The sequence below is a fragment of the Hypanus sabinus genome, chromosome 26, assembly GCF_030144855.1.
Source record: "Hypanus sabinus isolate sHypSab1 chromosome 26, sHypSab1.hap1, whole genome shotgun sequence".
Taxonomy (NCBI): domain Eukaryota; kingdom Metazoa; phylum Chordata; class Chondrichthyes; order Myliobatiformes; family Dasyatidae; genus Hypanus; species Hypanus sabinus.
Window position 1 is genome coordinate 5,905,408 of NC_082731.1, and position 21,113 is coordinate 5,926,520.

General features: G+C 57.4%; 1 protein-coding gene across 3 annotated transcripts in view; it reads right to left on the bottom strand.

Annotated features, from left to right (window-relative positions):
- The window catches only part of LOC132381813 (MAP/microtubule affinity-regulating kinase 4-like), a 309,243-nt gene that overhangs the window by 91,314 nt on the left and 196,816 nt on the right, over nucleotides 1–21,113 (bottom strand). For all 3 annotated transcript variants that reach the window (XM_059951415.1, XM_059951417.1, XM_059951416.1), the window contains exon 2: nucleotides 16,883–17,080. In XM_059951415.1, the coding sequence (XP_059807398.1) occupies nucleotides 16,883–17,080 (198 nt within the window). The remainder of the gene's footprint in view (nucleotides 1–16,882; nucleotides 17,081–21,113) is intronic.

Below are 21,113 nucleotides of genomic sequence, written 5' to 3' on the forward strand. Positions count from 1 at the left end.
GTTCGTTGCCCAGGGCCGGCCTGACACCACCGTGTTCTGGCCTGGTCACAGGAAGGATGGAATTGAACTCGGTGGCTGCAGAGGAAATCTATGTGGATGTGGCCAGCGCTCAGAAGTCACAGCAACAAGAAAGAGTGAAAATACCAGGGCTTATTTGCATGGAACAGATGAGGCTGAAGGGAGACTTTAAATGAGATCTTTAAGGGTACAAGAAGATTACAAGCCGTGGTTTAATCAGGAGGATTCACTTCAGTTAGTTGAGGGGTGAAAACAAAACAGCGGGGGAGTCTGGGACTGGAGTGCACAGCCTCAGAACAGAGGGACATCCCTTTTGAACAGGGAAGAGGGGGGATTTCTTGAGGTGATGACTCGTTGCCAGAATGGCTGTGCAGGGCAAGCTACCAGGGATATTCAAAGCGGTTCTTTGATTAGTCGGAGCATCAAAGGTTACAGGGAGAGGGCAGGAGAGGGTTAATGGATCAGCCATGATGGAATGGCTCAGCAAAACTCGACAGGCCGAATGGACTAATTCTGTTTCTATGTCTTCTGGAGATTTAAAGTAGCTGATAGAAGGAACGAGTGGTAGAGGCAGGAACACATGTATTTAAGTGATGTGTACTGAGATCAGGTGGCGACATGCTGGATTAGACAGATATGGAAATGTTGAGCCAAATTGCCTCAGTGTCAAAAACACATGATGATTCCTCATAACAATTTTCCAACCCCAAAACACTTCTCTTCCACTGGCTTCGATATGCTCTTTCATTCGTGTTTCCTTGATCATCCCATCGAGTGAAGCAATCCCACCAAGTCCACTGGCCACAAGGCCGTAGTACACAGAATGAGGCAGCTCAACCCATTGAATCTGCTCGGCCGCTTCATCTTGGTTGACTTACAACCCCTCTCACCACCCAGCCCGCTCTGCAGACCTCCTGCTTCCTCAGTACTTGCTGCCCCCTGCCTATCTTCGTTTTGTTGGCAAGCAGCCACGAAGCCGTCGATTCCATCATCGAGATCATTGACATATAACGTAAAAAGAATCGGTCCCAACAGACCCCTGCAGAACACCAGCAATCAACTGGAAAGGGCCCTCTTTATTCTCCTGCCAGACAGCCAATCCTCTATCCATGCTGGTATCTTTCCTGTAACGCCACGGGCTTTTAACTGGTTGAGCAGCCTCGTGCGCGCACATTGTCAGAGGCCTTCTGAAATCCAAGTACACCTATTGATTCTCCTTTCTCTATCCTGCTTGTTACTTCCTCAAAGAATTCCAACAGATTTGTCAGGCAAGATTTTCCCTTGAGGAAACTACGCTGACTTTGGCCTATTTTAGGGTTCATGCAGCTTCAGGTACCCCAAAAACCACATCCTTAATAATCGACTCCACCACCTTCCCACAACTGACTGGCCTATAATTTTAAAGATGAGAAATTCTGCAAATGCTGTAAATCCAAAGCAACACAGACTAAATGCTGGGGGAACTCAGCAGGTCCAGCAGCATCTACAGAAACAGTTGATGCTTCGGGCCAAGACCCTTCTTCAGGGCTGAAAGGAATGGGGGGGGGGGAGACACTGGAATAAAAAGGGGGTGGAGGGGAAGGAGGATAGCTAGAAGGTGATGGGTGAAGCCAGGTGGGTGGAAAGGATAAAGGTGTGGAGAGGAAGGAATCTGATAGGAGATGAAAGTGAACTATAGGAGAAAGGGAAGGAGGAGGGGAGATAGGCAGGTGAGAAGTGGTAAGAGGCCAGAGTGGGGAACAGAAGAAGAGGAGAGGGGGAGGTATTTTTTTACCGTAACGTTGCCATCAGATTGGCTCCCTGACAAACACAAGGTGTCGTTCCTCCATCCTGAGCAGTGGGGGCCATGGACCGACTTGTCAAAACGAGAATGGGAATTGGAATTAAACCGTTTGGCAACTGGAAAGTTCTGCTTTTGGCGGATGGAGCACAGGTGCTGGCGAAGCATTTGTGACCGGTCTCGGGTCTCACCAACGTAGGTGAGGCCACATCGGGAGCACCAAACACAATAGACCACCCCACCAGATTCATTTCCCTCTTTTCTTAAAGGGTGGAGCGGCATTTGCAGCTTTCCAGCCCATAATCGATTGATTCTTGAAAGATTATCACATCCGGTACTGTGCAAAAGTCCACAGCACAAATATATAGCTAGGGTGGAAATTTGGCATGTTCCCATTGACATGCATTGTAGAAAGCATCCCGTCCGGATACAGCACAGCACAGTTGGGTAATGGGTCTGCCTGAGACCGGATCCCGTCCGGATACAGCACGGCACAGTTGGGTAATGGGTCTGCCTGAGACCGGATCCCGTCCGGATACAGCACGGCACAGTTGGGTAATGGGTCTGCCTGAGACCGGATCCCGTCCGGATACAGCACGTCACAGTTGGGTAATGGGTCTGCCTGAGACCGGATCCCGTCCGGATACAGCACGGCACAGTTGGGTAATGGGTCTGCCTGAGACCGGATCCCGTCCGGATACAGCACGGCACAGTTGGGTAATGGGTCTGCCTGAGACCGGATCCCGTCCGGATACAGCACGTCACAGTTGGGTAATGGGTCTGCCTGAGACCGGATCCCGTCCGGATACTGCACGGCACAGTTGGGTAATGGGTCTGCCTGAGACCGGATCCCGTCCGGATACAGCACGGCACAGTTGGGTAATGGGTCTGCCTGAGACCGGATCCCGTCCGGATACAGCACGGCACAGTTGGGTAATGGGTCTGCCTGTGACCGGATCCCGTCCGGATACAGCACGGCACAGTTGGGTAATGGGTCTGCCTGAGACCGGATCCCGTCCGGATACAGCACGGCACAGTTCGGTAATGGGTCTGCCTGAGACCGGATCCCATCCGGATACAGCACGGCACAGTTGGGTAATGGGTCTGCCTGAGACCGGATCCCGTCCGGATACAGCACGGCACAGTTGGGTAATGGGTCTGCCTGAGACCGGATCCCGTCCGGATACTGCACGGCACAGTTGGGTAATGGGTCTGCCTGAGACCGGATCCCGTCCGGATACAGCACGGCACAGTTGGGTAATGGGTCTGCCTGAGACCGGATCCCGTCCGGATACAGCACGGCACAGTTGGGTAATGGGTCTGCCTGAGACCGGATCCCGTCCGGATACAGCACGGGACATTTGGGTAATGCGTCTGCCTGAGACCGGATCCCGTCCGGATACAGCACGGCACAGTTGGGTAACGGGTCTGCCTGAGACCGGATCCCGTCCGGATACAGCACGGGACATTTGGGTAACGGGTCTGCCTGAGACCGGATCCCGTCCGGATACAGCACGGCACAGTTGGGTAACGGGTCTGCCTGAGACCGGATCCCCGTCCGGATACAGCACGGCACAGTTAGGTAATGGGTCTGCCTGAGACCAGATCCCGTCCGGATACAGCACGGGACAGTTGGGTAATGGGTCTGCCTGAGACCGGATCCCGTCCGGATACAGCACGGGACATTTGGGTAATGGGTCTGCCTGAGACCGGATCCCGTCCGGATACAGCACGGCACAGTTGGGTAATGGGTCTGCCTGAGACCGGATCCCCGTCCGGATACAGCACGGGACAGTTGGGTAATGGGTCTGCCTGAGACCGGATCCCGTCCGGATACAGCACGGGACATTTGGGTAATGGGTCTGCCTGAGACCGGATCCCGTCCGGATACAGCACGGCACAGTTGGGTAATGGGTCTGCCTGAGACCGGATCCCGTCCGGATACTGCACGGCACAGTTGGGTAATGGGTCTGCCTGAGACCGATCCCGTCCGGATACTGCACGGCACAGTTGGGTAATGGGTCTGCCTGAGACCGGATCCCGTCCGGATACTGCACGGCACAGTTGGGTAATGGGTCTGCCTGAGACCGGATCCCGTCCGGATACTGCACGGCACAGTTGGGTAATGGGTCTGCCTGAGACCGGATCCCGTCCGGATACTGCACGGCACAGTTGGGTAATGGGTCTGCCTGAGACCGGATCCCGTCCGGATACAGCACGGCACAGTTGGGTAATGGGTCTGCCTGAGACCGGATCCCGTCCGGATACAGCACGGCACAGTTGGGTAATGGGTCTGCCTGAGACCGGATCCCGTCCGGATACAGCACGGCACAGTTGGGTAATGGGTCTGCCTGAGACCGGATCCCGTCCGGATACAGCACGGCACAGTTGGGTAATGGGTCTGCCTGAGACCGGATCCCGTCCGGATACAGCACGTCACAGTTGGGTAATGGGTCTGCCTGAGACCGGATCCCGTCCGGATACTGCACGGCACAGTTGGGTAATGGGTCTGCCTGAGACCGGATCCCGTCCGGATACTGCACAATGGGCTCGGTACAGTAACAGCTCTGCCCCTGACCACAAGAAACTGCGGAGTGGTGGAGAGTATGGAAAAGTCCTAGGCACACGTGTATAGCTGGGGTGCCAAAGACTTTTGCACAGTACCGTAGTAATTTTATGTATTGCACTGTTCTGCTGCCCCAAAAGTAAACGAACTTCATGACACACGTGAGTGATGATAAACCTGATTCTGATATGAGTCTCTATTGTGGACTGAGAGTGGGAAGGGGGCAGGGAGTGGGGAATCGTGGTTGGGTAAAAGGGGAAGGGAGCAGGGAGAACCAGGGACACAGTCTGCAACGATCAGGGCTGAGTGTGTCCGGACTCATACCACTCCCTGTCCCTGGCACGCTTTCCCCGCTATCTGTCCCACACCCTTCCCACAGCGTTCCACCCTCTGCTCCATCCAGATTTACAAATTTGCTCTCCTCTCCACCTTGACAAATACTGTACTGTGCAAAAATCTCAGGCGCCCTAGCTGTACAGTACTGCAGCTGAGCCCAACATGAAAACCAGCCTCACCTCCATGGGCTCTGTCTACACTTCCCACTGCTTCGTTAAAGCATCCGGCATGACTAAAGACCCCATCACCCTGGACACCCTCTCTTCTCCTTCCTCCCAAAAGCCTGGTACAAACCACCAGGTTCCATAGCATCCCAGCATGATAGGATGGGCTCCTGACCTCACGATCTATCTTATCGTGGCCCCTGCACCTTCCCGTCTGCCTCAGAACACTTTCTCTGTAACCCGCGTTCTGCATTGTCCTTACTGCCTTTCCCTCGACTTGCACAGTGCACTTGCAGGTTTTTGCAAACAAAACGATGGGAGGCATTTTACGTTTAAGAAAAGCCACACCAACTCATTTATTGTACACCAAACACTAAACATCACGTCCGACCAGCCTCTTAAAGTGAAATCCCGGTTCAATGTCAGCAGTTGTGAATCATGTACATTTCCCCCCCGACTACGCTACCCCAGAATTCAGCAAAACCAGCGTTGTGAGCCTGTCTGCAGCTCGGACGAGCCGCCCGGTGTTCCACGGGTGAGGGAACACCAGATCCCCCTGGGTCACCCAGAGGTGCGTTGACACGCTCATGGTCTCGACCGCAGGGGCATGGCAGTGAAGTCCTCTGCATCCTGTTGAGCTGGTTTAAGGAGATCTATTGAAATACATCCAGTTTTATCCCTCTTATCAACGACAAAACTCTTTTCTTGCCACTCCAAAGCATGCAATGGGCCACCGTAAGGGGGATTAAAGGGATGTTGGTGTGCAACATTGCAGCCGAAATCAAACGAGGCAGAAAGCAGGTCGACAGGAACTCCAGAGTGTTGTATGCCAGGACAAGGTGCAAAGGAATTGGATTTACTGAGGAGGGCGGAACGGCCAGGCAGAACTCCGCTGGCACTGGTAGTGGGTGCCCGTTGAGAGAACGGCCAGGCAGAACTCCGCTGGCACTGGTAGTGGGTGCCCGTTGAGAGAACGGCCAGGCAGAACTCCGCTGGCACTGGTAACGGGTGCCCGTTGAGAGAACGGCCAGGCAGAACTCCGCTGGCACTGGCAGCGGCTGCCCGTTGAGAGAACGGCCAGGCAGAACTCCGCTGACACTGGTAACGGGTGCCCGTTGAGAGAACGGCCAGGCAGAACTCCGCTGACACTGGTAGTGGCTGCCCGTTGAGAGAACGGCCAGGCAGAACTCCGCTGGCACTGGTAGTGGGTGCCCGTTGAGAGAACGGCCAGGCAGAACTCCGCTGGCACTGGTAGTGGGTGCCCGTTGAGAGAACGGCCAGGCAGAACTCCGCTGGCACTGGTAGCGGGTGCCCGTTGAGAGAACGGCCAGGCAGAACTCAGCTGGCACTGGTAGTGGGTGCCCGTTGAGAGAACGGCCAGGCAGAACTCCACTGGCACTGGTAGCCGCTGCCCGTTGAGAGAACGGCCAGGCAGAACTCCGCTGGCACTGGTTGTGGGTGCCCGTTGAGAGAACGGCCAGGCAGAACTCCGCTGGCACTGGTAGCCGCTGCCCGTTGAGAGAACGGCCAGGCAGAACTCCGCTGGCACTGGTAGCCGCTGCCCGTTGAGAGAACGGCCAGGCAGAACTCCGCTGGCACTGGTTGTGGGTGCCCGTTGAGAGAACGGCCAGGCAGAACTCCGCTGGCACTGGTAACGGGTGCCCGTTGAGAGAACGGCCAGGCTGAACTCCGCTGGCACTGGTAGCGGGTGCCCGTTGAGAGAACGGCCAGGCAGAACTCCGCTGGCACTGGTTGTGGGTGCCCGTTGAGAGAACGGCCAGGCAGAACTCCGCTGGCACTGGTAGCGGGTGCCCGTTGAGAGAACGGCCAGGCTGAACTCCACTGGCACTGGTAACGGGTGCCCATTGAGAGAACAGCCAGGCAGAACTCCGCTGGCACTGGTAACGGGTGCCCGTTGAGAGAACGGCCAGGCAGAACTCCGCTGGCACTGGTAACGGGTGCCCGTTGAGAGAACGGCCAGGCAGAACTCCGCTGGCACTGGTAACGGGTGCCCGTTGAGAGAACGGCCAGGCAGAACTCCGCTGGCACTGGTAGCGGGTGCCCGTTGAGAGAACGGCCAGGCTGAACTCCGCTGGCACTGGTAACGGGTGCCCATTGAGAGAACGGCCAGGCAGAACTCCGCTGGCACTGGTAGCCGCTGCCCGTTGAGAGAACGGCCAGGCAGAACTCCGCTGGCACTGGTAACGGCTGCCCGTTGAGAGAACGGCCAGGCAGAACTCCGCTGGCACTGGTAACGGGTGCCCGTTGAGAGAACGGCCAGGCAGAACTCCGCTGGTACTGGTAACGGGTGCCCGTTGAGAGAACGGCCAGGCAGAACTCCGCTGGCACTGGTAACGGGTGCCCGTTGAGAGAACGGCCAGGCAGAACTCCGCTGGCACTGGTAGCCGCTGCCCGTTGAGAGAACGGCCAGGCAGAACTCCGCTGGCACTGGTAGTGGGTGCCCGTTGAGAGAACGGACAGGCAGAACTCCGCTGGCACTGGTAACGGGTGCCCGTTGAGAGAACGGCCAGGCAGAACTCCGCTGGCACTGGTAGCCGCTGCCCGTTGAGAGAACGGCCAGGCAGAACTCCGCTGGCACTGGTAGTGGGTGCCCGTTGAGAGAACGGCCAGGCAGAACTCCGCTGACACTGGTAACGGGTGCCCGTTGAGAGAACGGCCAGGCAGAACTCCGCTGGCACTGGTAGCCGCTGCCCGTTGAGAGAACGGCCAGGCAGAACTCCGCTGGCACTGGTAACGGGTGCCCGTTGAGAGAACGGCCAGGCTGAACTCCGCTGGCACTGGTAGCGGGTGCCCGTTGAGAGAACGGCCAGGCAGAACTCCGCTGGCACTGGTTGTGGGTGCCCGTTGAGAGAACGGCCAGACAGAACTCCGCTGGCACTGGTAGTGGGTGCCCGTTGAGAGAACGGCCAGGCTGAACTCCGCTGGCACTGGTAACGGGTGCCCATTGAGAGAACGGCCAGGCAGAACTCCGCTGGCACTGGTAACGGGTGCCCGTTGAGAGAACGGCCAGGCAGAACTACGCTGGCACTGGTAGCGGGTGCCCGTTGAGAGAACGGCCAGGCTGAACTCCGCTGGCACTGGTAACGGGTGCCCATTGAGAGAACGGCCAGGCAGAACTCCGCTGGCACTGGTAGTGGGTGCCTGTTGAGAGAACGGCCAGGCAGAACTCCGCTGGCACTGGTAACGGGTGCCCGTTGAGAGAACGGCCAGGCAGAACTCCGCTGGCACTGGTAGCGGGTGCCCGTTGAGAGAACGGCCAGGCAGAACTCCGCTGGCACTGGTAACGGGTGCCCGTTGAGAGAACGGCCAGTCTGAACTCCGCTGGCACTGGTAGCGGGTGCCCGTTGAGAGAACGGCCAGGCAGAACTCCGCTGGCACTGGTTGTGGGTGCCCGTTGAGAGAACGGCCAGGCAGAACTCCGCTGGCACTGGTAGCGGGTGCCCGTTGAGAGAACGGCCAGGCTGAACTCCGCTGGCACTGGTAACGGGGTAACGGGTGCCCGTTGAGAGAACGGCCAGGCTGAACTCCGCTGGCACTGGTAGCGGGTGCCCGTTGAGAGAACGGCCAGGCAGAACTCCGCTGGCACTGGTAGTGGGTGCCCGTTGAGAGAACGGCCAGGCAGAACTCCGCTGGCACTGGTAGTGGGTGCCCGTTGAGAGAACGGCCAGGCAGAACTCCGCTGGCACTGGTAACGGGTGCCCGTTGAGAGAACGGCCAGGCAGAACTCCGCTGGCACTGGTAGCGGGTGCCCGTTGAGAGAACGGCCAGGCTGAACTCCGCTGGCACTGGTAACGGATGCCCGTTGAGAGAACGGCCAGACAGAACTCCGCTGGCACTGGTAACGGGTGCCCGTTGAGAGAACGGCCAGGCTGAACTCCGCTGGCACTGGTAACGGGTGCCCATTGAGAGAACGGCCAGGCAGAACTCCGCTGGCACTGGTAGCCGCTGCCCGTTGAGAGAACGGCCAGGCAGAACTCCGCTGGCACTGGTAACGGGTGCCCGTTGAGAGAACGGCCAGGCAGAACTCCGCTGGCACTGGTAACGGGTGCCCGTTGAGAGAACGGCCAGGCAGAACTCCGCTGGCACTGGTAACGGGTGCCCATTGAGAGAACGGCCAGGCAGAACTCCGCTGGCACTGGTAACGGGTGCCCGTTGAGAGAACGGCCAGGCAGAACTCCGCTGGCACTGGTAGTGGGTGCCCGTTGAGAGAACGGCCAGGCAGAACTCCGCTGGCACTGGTAACGGGTGCCCGTTGAGAGAACGGCCAGGCAGAACTCCGCTGGCACTGGTAGTGGGTGCCCGTTGAGAGAACGGCCAGGCAGAACTCCGCTGGCACTGGTTGTGGGTGCCCGTTGAGAGACCGGCCAGGCAGAACTCCGCTGGCACTGGTAACGGGTGCCCGTTGAGAGAACGGCCAGGCTGAACTCTGCTGGCACTGGTAACGGGTGCCCATTGAGAGAACGGCCAGGCAGAACTCCGCTGGTACTGGTAACGGGTGCCCGTTGAGAGAACGGCCAGGCAGAACTCCGCTGACACTGGTAGTGGCTGCCCGTTGAGAGAACGGCCAGGCAGAACTCCGCTGGCACTGGTAGCCGCTGCCCGTTGAGAGAACGGCCAGGCAGAACTCCGCTGGCACTGGTTGTGGGTGCCCGTTGAGAGAACGGCCAGGCAGAACTCCGCTGGCACTGGTAGCGGGTGCCCGTTGAGAGAACGGCCAGGCTGAACTCCGCTGGCACTGGTAACGGGTGCCCATTGAGAGAACGGCCAGACAGAACTCCGCTGGCACTGGTAGTGGGTGCCCGTTGAGAGAACGGCCAGGCACAACTCCGCTGGCACTGGTAGTGGCTGCCCGTTGAGAGAACGGCCAGGCAGAACTCCGCTGGCACTGGTAGTGGGTGCCCGTTGAGAGAACGGCCAGGCAGAACTCCGCTGGCACTGGTAACGGCTGCCCGTTGAGAGAACGGCCAGGCAGAACTCCGCTGGCACTGGTAGTGGCTGCCCGTTGAGAGAACGGCCAGGCAGAACTCCGCTGGCACTGGTAACGGGTGCCCGTTGAGAGAACGGCCAGGCAGAACTCCGCTGGCACTGGTAGCGGGTGCCCGTTGAGAGAACGGCCAGGCTGAACTCCGCTGGCACTGGTAACGGGTGCCCATTGAGAGAACAGCCAGGCAGAACTCCGCTGGCACTGGTAGTGGGTGCCCGTTGAGAGAACGGCCAGGCAGAACTCCGCTGGCACTGGTAGTGGGTGCCCGTTGAGAGAACGGCCAGGCAGAACTCCGCTGGCACTGGTAACGGGTGCCCGTTGAGAGAACGGCCAGGCAGAACTCCGCTGGCACTGGTTGTGGGTGCCCGTTGAGAGAACGGCCAGGCAGAACTCCGCTGGCACTGGTAACGGGTGCCCGTTGAGAGAACGGCCAGGCAGAACTCCGCTGGCACTGGTAGCGGGTGCCCGTTGAGAGAACGGCCAGGCTGAACTCCGCTGGCACTGGTAACGGATGCCCGTTGAGAGAACGGCCAGACAGAACTCCGCTGGCACTGGTAACGGGTGCCCGTTGAGAGAACGGCCAGGCTGAACTCCGCTGGCACTGGTAACGGGTGCCCATTGAGAGAACGGCCAGGCAGAACTCCGCTGGCACTGGTAGTGGGTGCCCGTTGAGAGAACGGCCAGGCAGAACTCCGCTGGCACTGGTAGTGGGTGCCCGTTGAGAGAACGGCCATGCAGAACTCCGCTGGCACTGGTAACGGGTGCCCATTGAGAGAACGGCCAGGCAGAACTCCGCTGGTACTGGTAACGGGTGCCCGTTGAGAGAACGGCCAGGCAGAACTCCGCTGACACTGGTAGCCGCTGCCCGTTGAGAGAACGGCCAGGCAGAACTCCGCTGGCACTGGTAGTGGGTGCCCGTTGAGAGAACGGCCAGGCACAACTCCGCTGGCACTGGTAGTGGCTGCCCGTTGAGAGAACGGCCAGGCAGAACTCCGCTGGCACTGGTAGTGGGTGCCCGTTGAGAGAACGGACAGGCAGAACTCCGCTGGCACTGGTAACGGGTGCCCATTGAGAGAACGGCCAGACAGAACTCCGCTGGCACTGGTAGTGGGTGCCCGTTGAGAGAACGGCCAGGCACAACTCCGCTGGCACTGGTAGTGGGTGCCCGTTGAGAGAACGGCCAGGCAGAACTCCGCTGGCACTGGTAACGGCTGCCCGTTGAGAGAACGGCCAGGCAGAACTCCGCTGGCACTGGTAGTGGCTGCCCGTTGAGAGAACGGCCAGGCAGAACTCCGCTGGCACTGGTAGTGGCTGCCCGTTGAGAGAACGGCCAGGCAGAACTCCGCTAGCACTGGTAGTGGGTGCCCGTTGAGAGAACGGCCAGGCTGAACTCTGCTGGCACTGGTAACGGGTGCCCGTTGAGAGAACGGCCAGGCAGAACTCCGCTGGCACTGGTAGTGGGTGCCCGTTGAGAGAACGGCCAGGCAGAACTCCGCTGGCACTGGTAACGGCTGCCCGTTGAGAGAACGGCCAGGCTGAACTCTGCTGGCACTGGTAACGGGTGCCCATTGAGAGAACGGCCAGGCAGAACTCCGCTGGCACTGGTAGCCGCTGCCCGTTGAGAGAACGGCCAGGCAGAACTCCGCTGGCACTGGTAACGGGTGCCCGTTGAGAGAACGGCCAGGCAGAACTCCGCTGGCACTGGTAGTGGGTGCCCGTTGAGAGAACGGCCAGGCAGAACTCCGCTGGCACTGGTAACGGGTGCCCGTTGAGAGAACGGCCAGGCAGAACTCCGCTGGCACTGGTAACGGGTGCCCGTTGAGAGAACGGCCAGGCAGAACTCCGCTGGCACTGGTAACGGCTGCCCGTTGAGAGAATGGCCAGGCAGAACTCCGCTGGCACTGGTAGCCGCTGCCCGTTGAGAGAACAGCCAGGCAGAACTCCGCTGGCACTGGTAGCCGCTGCCCGTTGACCAACTCAGCCGTGGACGTCAGCAGGTTCTCTTCGGGAGCCCCAGCAGATAATCGCGCCAACGCTCAGCTGTCGGCAAAGCTCTCAGAGCAGCTTTTAAGCAGCGGCGAAACTGCCCACACGGGCACCGTGGCATGACACAGCCTAACACCATCACAGCCCAGGGGGTCCGATGTGAATTGGGGGACTGCAATCGGAGGGAATACCAGATGGGGGGGCCAAACGGAACAGGTGCAGAAGAACGCCCGAGCCGTATCTGCGACCATCGTCGATGCCGGAGGGACGATCTCTGGCCAGCTGGCGGTACAGTCCACCACGGTAAGGAAGTGTGTGAAACCGCGGGGGTGGGAGCAGTGGACCAACGAGGACTTGGTCAAACCATCACTCAGGGACCTGTGATGGCACCTGACATGACTGTCAATTTCTCCCCACACAGGCTGCAGTACAAACGTACTCGTCCTTCCTGGGGCCGTGCAACCAGTTTCCGTGAGGCCTCCCGGCCCGGATGTGAGAGGAGTCAAGAACAGCCCATTTCCGGTTTGTGGACACAGTGGGGCCAGGGCGACTGGTTGAGACATCACACAGGAGAGAAGCCCCAGCTTCCCCGAACAACGTCAGCCACCCACAGACCCGTGACTGCTGGTCTGTAACCCTGGACCTCTGCTCAGTAACTTGGCCGGTTGCCACATGGGCATAATCAGCTCCGATGTGTAAGGCCTCAATGGCCGGCCGTGAGATGCAGTCAGTCACGGCATTATTTTCCCCTTGATATGTCGTATATCAGTTGTGAACTCGGATTCGTCGACCTGGTGGCATTGCTGCTGTGTCTGATATTTTGACTTTGGTGTGCATGAGGGGTACTTGGTCACAGGCCAACGAACGCTGTGAAACGACGACCCTCTGGAAGGAAACGAAAATGGCGGACAGCCAGGTAGAGACCGAGAAGCTCACAGTCAAACGTGCTGTATTTCCTTTCGGAGGACGGAGCTGCCGGCTGAAGATGGTGATCAGCTGTCACAGGCCTCTGACCAGCTGTCCAGGTGCAGAACCCAGAGCACAGTCTGAGGAGTCAGCAGTAATGGCTACGGGTGTGTTGGGGAGTGGGGGGTTGCATTAGAAAGAGGTTGTTAGGTATCATCAAATGCCCCGGTCATGTCCACTGACCAGTCAGGCACCTGATTAGGGGTATTGCTTTTGAACGCACTATAGAGGGGAAGCACAAGTTGAGCAGCTTGCAGAATAAAGCAGCGATAGAAATTCACCTTCCCTAGAAACTCCTTTAGTAGTGTGGGGCAGTACGGCTACCTTTGATGGGAGGGGTTTCGCTCCTTCTGCGGAAACGCTTTGGCCGAGAAAGTCAATGGCTGACAACCCAAACTGGCATTTAGCAGGGTTAATAATCAACCCGTGTTGGCTTAAGTGTTTGACTAGCGTACAAAAATGAGGTATGTATTCGGATTTGGATGCACGGGTGGTAAACACACTCTGAACAGAAAGTGCGATGAAAGTACTTTACGTAATTACATCAGACCAGCCTCAGAGTGAACCCCAACTCAATGTCAGTGGCTGTGAACTATGACATGACCCTACACCCTAACGCGATAAAACTACCTGTGGGATGACATGCAAAACAAGGTTTATTACTGTTCCTCAGTAATGTGGCAATAATAAAGCAATTATTCCCTGCTGAGCCTCTATGCCAGGATGTCTTCTCTGATCTCACTGTGAACTCCCCCAATTCTTCCTGCATTTTCCAAAAGAAACCACGCCAGCGACTGAGACTCCGCGCCGGAACGCCGAGGCAGGTACGGAACTTCGTTATCGAAGGGCTGGATTCGGAGGCATCGTGGGAGCTGAATTTTGGCCAGCTGCAGGGCATTGTGGGAATTGTAGTTATCATTCTCTCCGCCGTAGCTCAGCTCAGGAGTCGGCTGGGGAAACCAAACAGCGAGACAGCACTCATGGAGGCCGTGGTCAACGGGGTCTCCGCAACAGCTACCGAGAGAATATTCCCAGCACAGCTGAACACAACTGCAGCAGGATTATGTGGAGACAGAAAGGCTGGAGAGGGTGTTTATGATAAAACAATGGTCCTCAGGTCACCAGGGATTAAAGTAACACAGAGACAGACGGGGAGGAGGGAGAGACAAACAGACAGACGGGGAGGGGGGAAGAGAGAGAGAGACAGATGGGGCGAGGGAGGGGGACAGAGAGAGAGAGAGAGAAAGGGAGAGACGGGAAGGAGGGGGGAGAGAGAGAGGGAGGGAGAGGAGAGAGAGAGACGGGGAGGGAGGGGAGAGAGAGAGTCGGGGAGGGAGGGGAGAGAGAGAGAGACGGGGAGGGAGGGGAGAGAGAGAGAGAAGGGGAGGGAGGGAGAGAGAGAGACGGGGAGAGAGAGAGAGAGAGACGGGGAGGGAGAGGAGAGAGAGAGACGGGGAGGGAGGGGAGAGAGAGAGTCGGGGAGGGAGGGGAGAGAGAGAGAGACGGGGAGGGAGGGGAGAGAGAGAGAGACGGGGAGGGAGGGGAGAGAGAGAGAGAAGGGGAGGGAGGGAGAGAGAGAGACGGGGAGGGAGGGGAGAGAGAGACGGGGAGGGAGGGGAGAGAGAGACGGGGAGGGAGGGGAGAGAGAGAGAGAAGGGGAGGGAGGGAGAGAGAGAGGGAGGGGGAGAGAGAGAGAGAGAGAGAGAGACGGGGAGGGAGGGGAGAGAGAGAGTCGGGGAGGGAGGGGAGAGAGAGAGAGACGGGGAGGGAGGGGAGAGAGAGAGAGAAGGGGAGGGAGGGAGAGAGAGAGACGGGGAGGGAGGGGAGAGAGAGACGGGGAGGGAGGGGAGAGAGAGACGGGGAGGGAGGGGAGAGAGAGAGAGAAGGGGAGGGAGGGAGAGAGAGAGGGAGGGGGAGAGAGAGAGAGAGAGAGAGACGGGGAGGGAGAGGAGAGAGAGAGACGGGGAGGGAGGGGAGAGAGAGAGTCGGGGAGGGAGGGGAGAGAGAGAGTCGGGGAGGGAGGGGAGAGAGAGAGAGACGGGGAGGGAGGGGAGAGAGAGAGAGAAGGGGAGGGAGGGAGAGAGAGAGACGGGGAGAGAGAGAGAGAGGGGGAGGGAGAGGAGAGAGAGAGACGGGGAGGGAGGGGAGAGAGAGAGTCGGGAGGGAGGGGAGGAGAGAGAGAGAGACGGGGAGGGAGGGGAGAGAGAGAGAGAAGGGGAGGGAGGGAGAGAGAGAGACGGGGAGGGAGGGGAGAGAGAGACGGGAGGGAGGGGAGAGAGAGACGGGGAGGGAGGGGAGAGAGAGAGACGGGGAGGGAGGGAGAGAGAGAGAGATGGGGAGGGAGGGAGAGAGAGAGACACAGAGACGGGGAGGCAGGGGGGAGAGAGAGAGACCGGGAGGGAGGGGGGAGAGAGAGGGAGAGAGAGAGACAGGGAGGGAGGGGGAGAGAGAGAGACAGGGAGGGAGGGGGGAGACTGAGAGACGGGGAGGGAGGGGGGAGACAGAGAGACGGGGAGGGTTGAGAGAGATAGATGGGGAGGGAGGGGGGAAAGAGTGACAGGGAGGGGGAGAGAGAGGGGGAGAGGGAGAGAGAGAGACAGGGAGGGAGGGAGAGAGAGAGAGATGGGGAGGGAGGGAGAGAGAGAGACACAGAGACGGGGAGGCAGGGGGGAGAGAGAGAGACCGGGAGGGAGGGGGGAGACAGAGAGACGGGGAGGGTTGAGAGAGATAGGTGGGGAGGGAGGGGGGAAAGAGTGACAGGGAGGGAGGGGGAGAGAGAGGGGGAGAGGGAGAGAGAGAGATAGATGGGGAGGGAGGGGGGAGAGAGAGACAGGGAGAGAGGGGAGAGAGAGGGGGAGAGGGAGAGAGAGAGATAGATGGGGAGGGAGGGAGAGAGAGAGACACAGAGACGGGGAGGCAGGGGGAGAGAGAGAGACCGGGAGGGAGGGGGGAGACAGAGAGACGGGGAGGGTTGAGAGAGATAGGTGGGGAGGGAGGGGGGAAAGAGTGACAGGGAGGGAGGGGGAGAGAGAGGGGGAGAGGGAGAGAGAGAGATAGATGGGGAGGGAGGGGGGAGAGAGAGACAGGGAGAGAGGGGAGAGAGGGGGGAGAGGGAGAGAGAGAGATAGATGGGGAGGGAGGGGGGAAAGAGTGACAGGGAGGGAGGGGGAGAGAGAGGGGGAGAGGGAGAGAGAGAGACAGGGAGGGAGGGAGAGAGAGAGAGATGGGGAGGGAGGGAGAGAGAGAGACACAGAGACGGGAGGCAGGGGGGAGAGAGAGAGACCGGGAGGGAGGGGGGAGACAGAGAGACGGGGAGGGTTGAGAGAGATAGGTGGGGAGGGAGGGGGGAAAGAGTGACAGGGAGGGAGGGGGAGAGAGAGGGGGAGAGGGAGAGAGAGAGATAGATGGGGAGGGAGGGGGGAGAGAGAGACAGGGAGAGAGGGGAGAGAGGGGGGAGAGGGAGAGAGAGAGATAGATGGGGAGGGAGGGGGAGAGAGAGACAGGGAGAGAGGGGAGAGAGAGGGGGAGAGGGAGAGAGAGAGATAGATGGGGAGGGAGGGAGAGAGAGAGACACAGAGACGGGGAGGCAGGGGGGAGAGAGAGAGACCGGGAGGGAGGGGGGAGACAGAGAGACGGGGAGGGTTGAGAGAGATAGGTGGGGAGGGAGGGGGGAAAGAGTGACAGGGAGGGAGGGGGAGAGAGAGGGGGAGAGGGAGAGAGAGAGATAGATGGGGAGGGAGGGGGGAGAGAGAGACAGGGAGAGAGGGGAGAGAGGGGGGAGAGGGAGAGAGAGAGATAGATGGGGAGGGAGGGGGGAGAGAGAGACAGGGAGAGAGGGGAGAGAGAGGGGGAGAGGGAGAGAGAGAGATAGATGGGGAGGGAGGGGGGAGAGAGAGACAGGGAGAGAGGGGAGAGAGAGGGGGAGAGGGAGAGAGAGAGAGAGATAGAGACTGACTGTGAGACTAATCAATGATCCTAACACTCATCTTGTTCTGTCAGACACCTATCATAGCCTCCCGTTCCTCCCTCTCCACCCAGCCCAGCCCAGACCTCCCTCTCACCTCCCTGCCGGTCAGGATGTGCCGGGCCAGCTTGACCTTGGCGAAGTTGCCCTTGCCGATGGTCTTCAGCAGGCGGTAGTTTCCGATGTGGGGCTGTTCGTCCGTGCAGGAGGCAATGGAGTTGCGGCAACGTGCGCCCAGGGAACGGCTGGACCAGGTGGAGCCTCGTTCCGACCGGCTCTCCATGTGCGAGGAATGCTGGCAGGAGGAGAAAGGAAAGGTGGTTATCGACCTGTCTCGTAACCCAGGACATCACCAACACCACAATCAGAACGGGACCACCCAGCCCTTCCAGGGGGTCCTTGGCAAACTGACCCCTTGACTCGTCACACTCTTGCTTAGCAAGATTGACCCACATAGTTCAGAAAACTGAGGGGCAATCATAACCCCCTCAGCAGACCTAGCAGAGAAAATATTGTGAAGTTTCCATTGCAAATATTATGAAGATAAAAATTAGTTCTGCTTGTCACGTATACATCAAAGCCTACACTGAGATGAGTCGTTTGCATTAACAGCCAACGCAGTCCAAGGATGTGCTGGGGGCAGTTTGCAAGGGTCGCATTGACTTGCCATGCTCACAACTTACTAACTCTAACCCGTACGTCCTTGGACTGTGGGAGGAAACCCACACAGTCATGAGGAGAGGGTACAAACTCCTTACAGAGAGCAGCAGAATTGAGGCCGCGTTGTCAGCGCTGTAACGACAATACGCTAACACTTCCAAAGTGGAGCGTCTCAAACGAGTGAAGTCAAAGCCAAGGTTATCATCAGATGCACAGGTTCATGAGCAGTCAGGTGCAATGAGCACCAGCATCAGACAAGTAGCATTCACAAGATAAACAAATACAACACAAATTATATACACACCAGATTCTGCAGATACTGGAAATCCAAAGCAACAAATTACAGAAGATTGTGAACACAACCTAGTGTCGATCAAATCAGCCTTCCCTCCAATTTGCACTTCCCACTGCCTCCGGAAAGCAGGCAAAATAACCAACATAAATAACCTCTCCCACGCCAGTCATTCTCTCTTGTCCCCCCCCTTCCACCGGGCAGAAGATACAACAGCCACCAAGCTCAAGGACAGCTTCGACCCTGCGGTCATCAGACTCTGCAACAGAAATCTCGGACAAAAAGATGGACTCCTGACCTGACAATCTACCTCGTTATGATCTTGAACTTGTTACATACACCGGTTAGGGGGCATTCTCCAGATACCTTATGAGGTATTCGTAGCCTTCAGCCAGGAGCAGATGTCATCAGGTGATTCCCAACCTTCACAGAGTGTTCCGACCCTGAAGCACGACACTCTCCAGTTGGTGGCCAAATCACTGCCCATCCGCTCCTGGCTTCCAGCTTCCCTCCTCTCGCCTACTCCAAATCCCACAAGAGGCTCGTTCTCCCTCTTCCCCCACCCCCCCCATCAGCTGCTTGATTTTGCTCCTTTCGTCCAGGCCCAGAGCTGACAACCACCGCCATGCTGATTTGGCTGGGAAACCTCGGCAGCCGATCTCCACAGGGAACAACCATGCCTGCCATCCCTTGTCTTTGCACTCCTGCACTAAGGGCTGGTACTTCGAGGCCTTTCTCTCATGGGCCTCTTCCTATCCCTCCTCCCACGGCACCGTCAGCTCAACCAGAATTATTTTCCAGTCTTTAGTTGGCCACAATACAACGTCCGGGCGGAGGGTTGTGTGCACCACCTCCGGGAACTGCAGCCTCCTTCCCACATCAACCCTCATCTTCCAGGACCTGGCCGTTAGCAGCAGGTTTGGCTTTTGTTGTTTGGTTACGAAAGGTCTAGCTCCCTCTTTGATGAAGGTGATGGCCTTCCTCAAATCTGGGCCAGCCGTCCTCTTCTTGCACCTCTCGTTGTCTACCTGCACTCTAACCATAACACCATTCATTTTTGCTACCTCAATGCCTCTCCAGGGTCGAGGTGGAGAGGCTTGTGTGACCCTGACAGCCAGAGTGATGTCCTGGGTGATGGTAGATGCCACCATTTTGAGGCATCGCTTTTTGAAGATGTCCTCGATGCTGGGGAGGCCAGAGCTCATGCTGGACCTGGCTGAGTTTAGATCCCTTGGCAGCTTTTCCTCATCCTGTGCAGTGGCCCCTTCAAACCAGTTAGAATCTTTTCCGCGGTACATCCGTATAACCTTGTTAGAGTCTTTGGTGATAAACCAAAGTCCTCAAATTCCTAATGAAATATAACTGCTGGTGTGCCTTCTTTGTAATTGCATCAATGTGTTCGTCCCAGGATAAATCTTCAGAGATATCTCTAAACTTTTCCACCGCTAACCCCTCATAAGGCCTGGTGTGTATTCCCTTCCTGGGCTGCAAGGAGACCTTGCTTTGTGGATCCAGAACTGGCTTGCCCACAGAAGGCAAAGGGTGGTTGTAGATTATTCGTATTCTGCAAGGAGGACGGTGACCAGTGTGGTCCCCAGGGATCTGTTCTGGGACCCTCCTCTTCGTGGTTTTTATAAATGACCTGGATGAGGAAGTGGAGGGATGTGTTAATAAGTTTGGTGATGACACAGAGGTTGGGGGTGCTGTGAATAGTCCGGAGGGTTGTCAGAGGTTACAGCGGGACATTGATAGGATGCAGAACAGGGCTGAGAAGTGGCAGATGGAGTTCAGCCCAGACAAGTGTGAAGTGGTTAATTTTGGTTTGTCAAATTTGATGGCAGAATATAGTATTAATGGTAAGACTCTTGGCAGTGTGGAGGATCAGAGGGATCTTGGGGTCCGAGTCCATAGGACACTCAAAGCTGCTGCGCAGGTTGACCCTGTGGTTAAGAAGGCATATGGTGCATTGGCCTTCATCAAACGTGGGACTGAGTTCAAGAGCTGAGAGGTAATGCTACAGATATATAGGACCCTGGTCAGACTCCACTTGGAGTACTGTGCTCAGTTCTGGTCGCCTCACTACAGGAAGGATGTGGAAACCACAGAAAGGGTGCAGAGGAGATTTACAAGGATATTGCCTGGATTGGGGAGCATGCCTTATGGGAATAGGTTGAGTGAACTTGGCCTTTTCTCCTTGGAGCGACGGAGGATGAGAGGTGACCTGATAGAGGTGTACAAGATGATGAGAGGCATTGATCGTGTGGATAGTCAGAGGCTTTTTCCCAGGGCTGAATTGACTAACGTGAGGGGCATAGTTTTAAGACAAGTGGAAGTAGGTACAAGGGGGATATCAGGGGTAAGTTTTTCCACACAGAGTGGATGGTGCACAGAATGCACTGCTAGTGAAGGTGGTGGAGACAGATTCAATAGGGTCTTTTAAGAGACTCTTAGACAGGTACATGGAGCTTAGAAAAATAGAGGGCTATGCGGTAGGGAAATTCTGGTCAGGTTACGTGGTCGGCGCAACATGGTGGGCCGAAGGGCTTTTAACGTGCTGTAGGTTTCTTTGTTTTAATCACTTACTAACGCTGAGAGCCGGTTTGTTCTTGCGACACCTGATCCATCTCACTCCTGTACACCTCCTCGTCACCATTTCAGTTTCTGTCAGCAACAGTGATGTCACGGCAATTTATAGCTGATGTTTGCGCAGTGAGAGGAGACGAGGAGAGGTAGGGTCCTGCTAGTATTGGCGTTCCTCTCCCCACCTGAACCTGGAACTGGGCCACTGGCCCCACGCCCACAGAGAATCCCACTGAATCCCCCGCCCTGTCAAAGGGAGAGGAGACGTGCATTTCCCAGGCTCCTATCCCAGCATCCCAGAGAACTCCAGCCAGTGAAGTCCGTCACTGGGAGCAGTTGAGCTTTTGATAAAATTTGCTCTGATCCCCAACTACTGTGACAAATGACCCGTCTGAGTGACGACCCGTCACTTTCTAAATTACTCCACAATCTATCATGCTCTGACCTCCAGCTAAACCCTGTATTTTCCTACCATCCACGCGTCTGTCTACGAACCTCGTAAATGTCCCCATGAATTTGGCTCTATCACATTCCACTGACAAGCCACTCTCTGTGTAAAGAACTTACCCGCGACATAACCCCTCCGTACCTCCCTCCAATGACCTCAAAGTGAAATGGTGAGTGCCCAGCGTGGGGAGTAAGGGCAGTGTGAGGGGTATATGATGGGGTGGGGTACAGGGAGTGGCGTGGGGAGTGAGGCCAGTGTGAGGGGTATATGATGGGGTGGGGTACAGGGAGTGGCGTGGGGAGTGAGGGCAGTGTGAGGGGTATATGATGGGGTGGGGTACAGGGAGTG